The sequence below is a fragment of the Chiloscyllium plagiosum genome, unplaced genomic scaffold, assembly GCF_037043375.1.
Source record: "Chiloscyllium plagiosum isolate Xiang-an unplaced genomic scaffold, Cpla_swu_hap1 HiC_scaffold_48, whole genome shotgun sequence".
Lineage (NCBI taxonomy): Eukaryota > Metazoa > Chordata > Chondrichthyes > Orectolobiformes > Hemiscylliidae > Chiloscyllium > Chiloscyllium plagiosum.
Window position 1 is genome coordinate 20,038,767 of NW_028270186.1, and position 11,014 is coordinate 20,049,780.

Below are 11,014 nucleotides of genomic sequence, written 5' to 3' on the forward strand. Positions count from 1 at the left end.
CATCAATCGATGTGTTTTCTCATCATGTCATTGGAGCAACAGCCTCAGCACAAAGAGGCAGACAGCGACAGAGAGAGCGGGGGGCCAGAGAGAAAGAGAGAAAGGAAAGGAGATCGTATTTAGTAATCACTACTAGATTAGAATGATCAAACAATATACTGGAATCTGGCAACAATAGATTGAATTGATAAACATTGGAATCGAAACCAAGAACAATGCATTGAAAAGTAAGAGAGTGGATTGGAAATTCAGGCCAATCGTTTGGCATTGTACAAAAATGGATTGGAATGTTACATCAGATTGGAATGGTACAGCAATGGTTCAAAATGTGAGAATAATGGATTGGAATAGTGCAACAAAGGTGAGGGGTTTTTTTGAAATGTTGAGTTACTTTTCCACCAGTCATCGGAAGCCAGTCAAACACCACATTCGTACAATCCTTCGGATTACCCAATTCATTTATTATCCAATTCTCGCTATTGTTGCAGTCCCTGGTAAGTCCTTGGTATTTTAATAAAATGTGACATTTACTCTGCAACCCCTACTGCTATAGTTTCCTTTCTTGTCTGCTGTTCATTCTGCAAATCTTTGATAAGAGTCTGACAGTGCTTGAAATTTACTCTCCTACTGTTTCTCGTCTACCTTTATGTCCGCCTGTTACATCTCCAATCCTCACTACTATCTTAAAGTCTTATTGAGTATTAACTGACTTAGTAGCCATATATCCATTGATTACATATCCACGCAGTTGACCTGTTTCATCAAGCGAATCTATTATCTTTGTTTTCACTGCAAATACCATTGCTTAACAATTGGTTAAATCTCGTAATTACATGAGGGTAACATGTCTTAGATTTTATCAATTTCCAAAACGCAATGGCTCGCCAATCTGGCATGACTTGCCTATCACTCAGTCATGACCACATGCTCTGAGTTCGCATTTCATTCTTTTCAAGAACCAGCAGAAAGCATTAGAGCAGCCGAGCAACTCTGGCGACAGTTCGAGCAAGAACACATAGTTAACATTTCCATTCCGGTGTTATCAGTCCTCCAGATCTTAACATCAGAACATAGAATGTCGAACATTACAGCGCAGTACAGGCCCTTCGGCCCTCGATGTTGTGCCGACCTATGAAACCAACACGAAGCCCATCTAATCTGCACTCTTCCATTTTTGCCCATATGTCTGTACAATAACTATTTAAATGCTCTTAAAGTTGATGAGTCTACAACTGTTGCAGGTAGTTCTTTCCGCGCCCCTTCTAGTACCTGGGTAAAGAAACTACCTCTGACATCTGTCCTACATCCATCACCCCTCAATTTCAAGCTACGTGCTCCACGCTATTCATCACCATCCCAGGGAAAAGGCTCTCACTGTCCACCCTATCTAATCCACTGATTAGCTTATATGCCTCAATTAAGTCACGTCTCAACCTTCTTCTCTCCAACGAAAACACCCTCAAGTCGCTCAGTCTTTCCTCGGAGGACCTTCCTTTCATACCAGGCAACATCCTACACAATTTCCTTTTTCCCCTTTCCAACGATTCCACATCGTTCCCATAATGCAGTGACCAGAACGGTATGAAGTACTTGAAGTGTGGCTGCACTAGAGTTTTTCCTTTACAATACAGCATGAACTCATAGTTCCGAAACTCAATCACTCTCCTAAAAAAGACGAACACACAGTCGGCCTTCTTAATAATGCTATACACCTGGGTGGCATCGTTCAGCGCTTTATGTACTTGAACGCTGAGATCTGTCTGCTCATCTACACTACCAAGAATGTTACGATTATCCCAGTACTCTGCATTCCTGTTACTCCTACCGATGTGAATCCCTCAAACCTTTTGTTATTAAGCTCCATTTGCCACCTCTCAGCCCAGCTGTGCAGCCTGGCTATGTACCTCTACAACCTACAACTTCCTTTGGCACTATCTCAAGTTATACTTAATGCCATCCCCAAATTTGGTCACCCATCCTTCTCCGTCCTCAAAAAGGTCATCTTTAAAAATGCAGCAGTGGACTAAAAACAGATGCTTGCGGTATGCAACTCATCACTAAACTCCAGGATGTTCATTGCCTTTCAAAGAACACCCTCTGTCTTCTTTCAGCTTGCCAATTTCTGATCAAAACTTCGAAAGCACCCTCTATGCCGTGGCTTTGTATTTTGTGCAGTAGTCGACCGTGGCGAACTTTATCAAATGCCTTACTGAAGTTCATATACAATGTTGAAATAGCCTTTGCCCGCATCCACCTGTTTCGTCACCTTCTGAAAGAAGTTAATAACGTTAGTAAATCACGACCGACCCTTCACAAAACCTTGTTCACTATCCCTAATGAACTTATTTCTTTCTTGCTGATTATAAATCCTATCTCTTATAACGTTTCCCAACATTTATCCCACAACTGAAATAAGGCTCACAAGTCTATAGTTACCAGGGCTGTCTCTTTTCACCTTATTGAACAAGGGGACAACTTTTGCTCTCCTTCAGTCTTCTGTAACTATTCCTGTAGAAAATGACGATGTAAAGATGAAAGCCATGGCGATCCATTCCCGAGAATCCTAATATAAATTCTAAAGTCAAGCGCATGAATTCTGAGACACTGGCTTGAACACTGAAGGTAATGTTCGTCCTTAGAATGGACCCTCTAACACAGATGTGCATGAGTTGTGCACCGCAGTAAGCAATTGAGCCTTGGAGAGTCACTGCAGTGCAAATTCAGAATGGCAGGTGCATTAAACGTTTATTGTTTTAGTTGGGAACCGGTTTTGTGCAGCACTTTGTCCTGGATAATAATCCACATCAATCGAGGGATATTCGGCCATTATCAAGTTAAATCAATCACTGCCAGCCCCAGATTGACCAGAAACACGATCAAAGTTGGGACGCAAATTTTCGTGCAGCAAGTTGGCTCAGTGGTTAGCACTGCTTCCTCATAGCCCCTCGGACGGGGGCTCGATTCCAGCCGCGTGCGACTCTCTGCATGGCGTTTGTGCATACTGTCTTTGTCTGCATGGCATCCATCCGGAAGCTCGAGTTTCTTCCCACATTCATAAATGTAATAGGAGTGTACTTGAGATAGAATGCAGGAGTGCAAAAAGGGGTCATGAAATAACCTTGATAAACAGAGTTAGAAAAGAATTGAAAGGATTTTGTACAAACACACCATGAATGAAGAGATAACTTTGGACCGAATCGAGCTCCTGCAAGATAAGCGAGATAGCCTTTCTGTGGAGCTATCGAAGATGGCTGGGGAGGGGGTCTACTAGACGAGTATTGTGCCTCAGTGCTTACTATGGAGAAGAACATGAATGATATAGCATATGGGCAAATAGGTGCTGACATCTTGCGAAATGTTCATATTTCAAGGAAGAGGTGCTGGACGTCTTGAAACGCATAAAGGTGGATACATCCCCAGGACGTGATCATGTGTACACGATAACTCTGTTGGGAGCTAGGGAAGTGGTCACTGGGCCCCATGCTGGGATGAAGTATTATTGATCGTCACAGGTGAGGTTGGTTAATTGGTACCACTACCGATGAAAGATGGTATGGACATTGCAGGAAACAATAGACCGCTGAGCCTGACCTCGGTAGTGGGCAGGTTGTTGGAAGGAATCCTGAGAATCAGAACTGGATTTGGAAGAGTAAGAACTGATTCGGTATCGTCAATCTGACTTTGTGTGAAGGAAATCATGTTTGACGAAATTGCCTGACTTTTTTGAACGAATAACAAAAAGGATTGATGACGTTACAGATGTGGACGTGATCTAAATTTGACTTCAGTCATGTTTTCGTTATAGCTCCGCATGGGAGACTGCTTATCAAGGTTATATGGCATAATACAAGGGGAAACAGCGATTTGGATATAGAATTCGGCTCGAAATTAGAAAACAGAGTATGGTTGTGGAGGGTTGCTTTTCAGAAAACAGGTCTGTGACCAATGAAGTGTCACAAGGCTCAGTGCTTGGTTTCCTCATTCCTCCACTACGTTTCCTCATTCATATAAATGATTTGGATGTGAACATAGGAGGTGTAATTAGTAAATTTGCAGATGACACTAAAATTGGAGGTGTAGTGGACTGCGAAGATGGTTACCTCAGATTACAATGGGATCTTAATCAGATCCAATGGGCTGAAGAGTGGCAGATGGACTTAAATTTATATAAATCTGAGGTTCTGCTTTTAGGAAAAGCATGTCAGAGTAGGACCTATACACTTCCGCTACAATGATGACTGCATCAGCGCCATCTCATGCTTCCATGAGGAGGTTAAGCAGTTTATCATTTTTACCAGCATATTCCACCCCGACCGGAAATTTAGTTGGATCGTTTCTGACACCTCCCTCCCCTTCCAGGACCTTTCCATCTCCTTCAATGACGACCGACTCAACACCAAGATATTTTTACAAACACATGGACTACCACAGCTACCTGGATTACACCTCCACCCACTCTACCTCCTGCAAAAGTGCTATCCCGTATTCCCTATTCCTCCCAGGAGGACTAGTTCCGCCACAAAATGCATCAGATGTCCTCCTTCCTTCAAGACTGCAATTTCACTTCCACGTGGTTGAAGATGCCCTCCAACGCATCACATCCACGTCCCAAATCTCCGCACTCAATCCCCAATGCTCCAACCGCAACAAAGACAGAATCCCCTGGTCCTCAACAACCACCCTACCAACCTCTGCGTAAACTGCATCATCCACTGACATTTCCACCACCTAAAAATTGACCCCACGACCAGAAATATATTTCCCTCCCCACCCCTATCCGCTTTCCGCAAATACCGTTTCCTCCATGACTACCTGGTAAGGTCGACGCCCCACAACAAGCCACCCTCCCCTCCTGGCAACTTCCACGGCCACCGCCGTAGTTGCAAAATCTGTGTCACACCTCCCCCTCCACCTTCAGCCAAGGCTGCAAAGGAGTCTTCCACATTCATCAAAGTTTCACCTGCACATCCATAAATGTCATTTATTGCATCCATTCCCCCCGATGCAGTCTTCTTTCCATTGGGGAGACTGGACGCCTTCTAGCAAAGTGCTTCAGGAACATCTCCGGGACACCCTTATCAATCAACTCCACCGACCAGTGGCCGAACATTTGAACCCCCCCTCCCACTCTGCCGAGGACATGCAGGTTCTAGTTCTCCTCCACCGCCACTCCCTCACCACCTGACACCTGGAGGAAGAACGCCTCATCTTCAACCTCAGAACCCTTCAACTCCAGGGCATCAAATCATTTCCCCTCTCCCACCTTACACCAGTTCCAAACTTCCAGCTCAGCACTATCCTCATGATCTGTCCCACCTGTTAACCTTCCTTCCCATCCATGTGGCCCACCCTCACCTCCGACCTTTACCACTGTCTCAATCGACCTATTGCACTCTCAATTATCTCCGCCCCAGCGCCTCGTCCTCCCATTTATCTCTCCACCACCGAGACTTCCGTCGTCATTCTTGTTGAAGGGGTCCTGGCCGAAACGTCGATTTTCCTGCTCCTCTGACACTGCCTGCCCTCTCTGCTTTAATCTTGACTCTAATCCCCAGCAGCTGCAGTCTGCACTTCGGCCTACTTAGGTTCAGAGGGAGAGTTTCTGAATAAAGAGACGTTGGTTTGAATATTCATAACTCCTTGAAAGTAGAGTCGCAATTAGATCAGAGAGTGAAGAAGGCGTTGGGTATATTTTCATTTATTAGTCAGAGTACCGAGTATAAACTTTGGAGTCATGTTGCGGCTGTCCAAGACGTTGGTTAGGTCACTTTTGGAATGTTGCTTACATCTCAGGTCTCCTTCCTTTTGGAAGGATGTTGTGACATTTGAAAAGGTTCAGAAACGATTTACAAGCATACTGCTCGGGTTGGAGGCTTTGAGCTTTAAGGAGAGGCTGTTCGTCGTGTTCAGAGATGCATTGATGTGCGAAATGTCGTTTTAGAGGATGGGAAATGGGTCTGTGTGAGATAATGTTCGACGGGTGATGTGGACTTGTTTGAGATAAATCACATGCTAAACATGTGTAGGGATGCTTTGATTCTATTTTGCTAAACTGATCAAATTCACAGTGAATAATCTCAGTACAGCGTTCCTGAAATCAAGTTGAGTTTCTTTCATTTATGTTATGGTGAAAAAATAATTGAAACAATAAGAAACATTTCAGCAAACAGCAATGAGTATAACATGTTAAATTTCTATTCAATGCTCAATTTATGGAATGCCAATAGTTGGACCCAACAAATAACCTCAGCATTGGCATAATCTCTTGCTATAGTAATGGATACAGAGTGATATTTAACATCTCATATAGTGGTCATGAAAACTGGTATTCTTCCAAACAGAAACCATAACTTAATTTTTGCTTTCCTCACAGCTAATGTAGTAACAGTTGTGGTCTTGTCCCGGGAAAAGTGTGGTCTCTCCAAATGTGTCACTCGCTACCTGATGGCCATGGCAATAGCAGATCTCCTGGTTATTATTGTTGATCTCATATTGCGACACATTCCATTTGTCTATATGGACGAGCATCATTTCCTAGAAGGCATTCCTGTGTGTAATATCCACGCTGTCCTGATTTATGCAGCCACTGACTGTTCTGTCTGGTTCACCGTCACTTTCACTTTTGATCGTTTTGTTGCGATTTGTTGCCCAATACTGAAAAGTAAGTACTGCAATGCAAAAACAACGGCTGTGGTTCTGGGAATGGTGATTGGATTGAGCGGTTTAAAGAATATTTTCTGGTATTTTATGTTCAAACGTCAATATTATCTGAGGAACAGACCCTGGTTTTGTTGGGTAACAAGAGCTGTCAAGTTCTCGCTGGTGTGGGGGGCAATTGAGTTCTTTCATTACATACTAACCCCGGGAGTTGCCTTTATTCTTATTCTGCTTTTCAATTTTATAACTGTCAGACACATTGTAGTGACCAGCAAAGTCCGCAAGAGATTCCAACATCAAAGCAATAGGAAGAGCGCCAGAGGCCAAGAGCTGAAGAGTCGAAGGAATTCCATCATTTTATTATTTCTTATCTCAGGCAATTTTCTACTCTTATGGGCAGTATCAATGGTGTTTTCCATAAATTGGAGAATGTCAATTATGGGAGATCAATTCCATGCTCTCCCTCTTTGCGTAATGGAACTGGGATACATGCTCCAGGTGCTGAGTTGCTGCACAAACACTGCAATTTATGTCATCACTCATCCTAAGTTCAGAGAGCAGTTGAAGAATATGGTGAACTATCCCTTTACTCCACTTTTAAAACGGATTAAACGTTGAGAATGACGGGAAAATTACATGAACAACAATCAATTATGCATTTATTTTATGCAATATTCACTGTAGGTGTCTAATTTATACACATCTGTGCAACTCGATTATGTGCCCAGTGCCTCTGAACTGTGATTTTTGCGTCTTCAAATTGACAGAGTGTGTCACAACATTTTCTGCATTCCAATTGGTTTTGTTCTAACAATGCTTCGGTTATTTGCTGTGTCGCAAAGTGTGTATATGTGTATGTGTGTGTGTCTGTGTGTGCGTGTGTATGCGTGTGGCGTTTGCATATTCTGCCCACATCTCGACGTAAACGTAAGGTAGCTCGACAGAGCAGAAGCTTCTGTAACGGGTGGATTATTCCAGAGTGATCACAAAATGATAAAATATCGTCCAGTTTAAACAAGGGAATGATGAAAAACATGGGAATGACCCCAATCTATAAATTTAAATAAAACAAATACAATCTCGTGAAAACAAACTTCGTTATGGCAGACTGGAAAAGAAAGAGAAATACTGGCATGTTAAATACGATGCAAGACCAGTGCGCCAAAATTTAGTAGTTCCAAATAAACCTGTTGTGCTATAACCTGGTGTTGTGTAATTTTTAGCATGTTAAATAAGCAGTTTTGGGTTCATAATGTACAATTTCATAACGCTCAAAAAGAGTTCTGTTTTACAGTGAGACAGTTGAATAGCACGTGTGTACGAGTCATTGAATAAAGGATCATTTGAAAGTGAATGAAACTAGTCAATATTGTGAAGCTGTCTGTTGGGGCAAAGTGGGAAATTAGCACTCCACAATATTAGTCTTTTGATCAGCCCATGCAGATACAATGTTGCAAATTACATCTGTCTGTGCTGTCCCAAGCCTGTGATTCTGTCGGGAAAATGAAGCAGGGTAAATGTTCATCGGTTTCCAGTACCTGAACGTTTGCATTTTAGAATCTCAAATTAAGTGACAGCAAAACTCGTGCAAGATTGGATTTAATTTTGCCATATTCCTTTCTTCTGGGAAACCCAAGCGGATCAGCAAACCAGAACATCATCCCGCAATCCACAAACCTTCCACAATGTCCGGCAGAAAAAGATACATTAAGCTGTGCTTTGCGTATTTGCTATTACAAATATCATCACTTCCAATATTCGACTTAGTCATTGAAGTGCAGTTCTATAAAAAAAGTAATTGCTTCTTCATTCTTGGCATTTCCTTCGTATCTGCTACACTGTGTCTTTCCCCATGACCATTGTTTGCGTGACGCCACCACAGTATGCACCCACCTCAGATTGATTTGATGGGATTTTCTGTCAGATGGCGATGTGCTTCACAGCTCTGTAAATTCACTGGAAGAAACATGCATAAAAGGAATGCAACCACACATTGCCACAGATTGGAAGAAATGATGGCAAGGTAATATTCAATTTTCATCGCACAAAAGAAGAAGCAATTGTGCAATAAGAATGTGTTCAATTTCCGTTCTGGTTCGAGAAAACTTTCAGTGTTCTTGTTTCCTTTAGTCCATGCGTTTTAATAAACATCGCCATGAGGGTCCAGGGAGAGACAAATGCATTTATGATCTGTTCTCGAAATTTTCTCTAGGTTGATGCATAAATCCAAATGTTTACAGACGACCTCAAACACCTCAGGAAATTTGCAGTGTCAGTGGTAAAGTATCTTCTGTGCGTGTGGTCACCTTGGTAGTAAGTAGTATTTGTCAGTTTTGTCGTCAAAGAAGTCACAATATGATTCAGCCACAGCAATATAAAACTGCCAGAAATAGCGAACAGTAAGATGACAGATTTATTTCGGCTCTGCACCTCGGTATAATTGTTTCTCATTCCTCTGAATATGGACGCGTTCCCCGGTTCGACTGCTCAGCATAATCCGACTGATGGTTAGAGAGCTAAATGTAGTAATCAAAATAAAAGGGAGCCAAACGAGAGAGGCACTGTGAAACCAAGAGAAGGCTTCCCCAAAATCTGAGAAGAATTCTGTTCTTGCTTGGCAACCTCAAAATATTTTGTTAATTATTATCTGATGATCAAAAGCAAACGTAATTGGGATGTATTTTCAAAAGGTAAGAACAGCGAGAGTTGTAACAATAATAGCCGTCATTAGTACAGTGCAGTATTTTGTCTTAAACTTCCTTTAGCAGATCACTACAAACCGGCCGAAAGTGAAGGAATTAGTGAACCAAACAGAACATTCAAGCGTCACAACAGTCTTGCATACGGTGAACTTACAAACGGAGGTCATTGATAGCAATGATGTTGGGAATTGCTAACTGAAAATGTGGTATACTCATACATTATTCAGCATGACCAGTAGATCTGCTGCAGCCATGGCCACCATCTAGCCAGATATACAGTTGGAAAATCCGCAGTTTCCTCATTCAAGAATCATAATTGTCACCAAGTTGGCTGTAAAAAAGTTAAAAAGAGGTGAATACTATTCGATTACTTACAAAAGGAAGAGTTTGTTATCAATATACAACACAGTTTCCCGCTTCCAAAAAGATGATGAATAACGTGTCATGTAAGAATATGACTTGTATTATACCAGTTGCCTTGGAAGCCTACTGATACATGGTCATGATCTGTTGGATTCTTCAATCTCCAAGAAAAAATCGAGCAGTCATCTGGTAGTCGCAAAATGTAATTAACGTTATTAGATTGTGAGTAATGTTAAAATAATTGTTGGTCATCTAAAACGATTTCTACCGACCAACAACTTAACTGCATCAATAAAACAAAGAATGGCGCATGTTGGAAATCATATGTCAAAACAGAAATCGCTGGAGGGGGTCACTGGACCTAAAGTATTCACCCTGATTCTGTCTTAACCAGTGTTTCCAAAACTGTAGAGAATTCACAGCACTTCCATTTGTTTTGTAAATGCCATTTTCTCCGTATTAGTATACATATTTTACATTGTTCTTGAAATCAAGTTAGTAAGTAGGAACGTATTTAACATAAATCAACAGGCAACTATAAGTATATAAGTTAGCCCCTGGCACACTGATGACTGCCAGTAGCGGATTGTAAAGTTATGTTATGAGTACAATCACTGGTTGTACATCTTCTGTGACAGTGAGAAAATTCTGAACCATCCAAAGGACTGATTCAAGGTTGAGGCAATGGAAGCTAACTTATATTTTTACAGACATCAATCTGCCAGTGAGAAATTCAAGTTACTTCGCCAAGAAGGTTAGTCACAAATGTTCAAGAAATGCATTCAACCGTTTTGTTTTACTTTGATGCCTCAAATACAATACAATGCTTGTTAAATGCTAAACACATAAATCAGCTGTTATGGGCAATCCACAAGCAGTGTAAATGGATGAAGACATAATATAAAGACTACTTCAGAGGTGCTCAACATTTCATACCAGTACGTCGTCAATTCTCTTCACTCCACATGGAGTCTGGATAAAGCGACAGTCACACAATTAAGAAAACGTTACTGGAAAGGTGATGGCCCCACACAATATTTTGAAAATGATACTGAACACGTCTCCTCCAAAACCTGATATGTCCTGAACGAAGCTGATCCAATCATATTATAACATTGGTATCTGTGTTCCAATGTGGAAAGGTGCCCACTCATGTTCTCCGCACATCAGGAATGACAATGCAATACAGATCTCTAACGGCCCAATTGGTCCACTCCCAAATACCATTAAGAAATGCACGGGGACATTGACAGCGCTCCTAAGCAGAATTTGTTCAGGAAAAGTCTCGCTCA

General features: G+C 41.8%; 1 protein-coding gene across 1 annotated transcript; it reads left to right on the forward strand.

Moving 5' to 3' along the window:
* Positions 1-286: 286 nt before the first annotated feature.
* LOC148135727 (putative G protein-coupled receptor 139) lies at positions 287-7,275 on the forward strand. The gene is made up of 2 exons (XM_087984259.1): positions 287-350; positions 6,374-7,275. Exons 1-2 carry the CDS (start codon positions 317-319, stop codon positions 7,273-7,275), a joined length of 936 nt encoding a protein of 311 aa, XP_087840385.1. The 5' UTR covers positions 287-316.
* The last annotated feature ends 3,739 nt before the right edge of the window (positions 7,276-11,014 follow it).

Bases quoted from the DNA above. Each gene is read 5' to 3' on its own strand.
- LOC148135727 (XM_087984259.1), top strand. From the start codon at position 317: ATGGTTCAAAATGTGAGAATAATGGATTGGAATA. The intron at 351-6,373 runs GTGCAACAAAGG...CTTTCCTCACAG, and splicing joins GAGAATAATGGATTGGAATA to CTAATGTAGTAACAGTTGTG.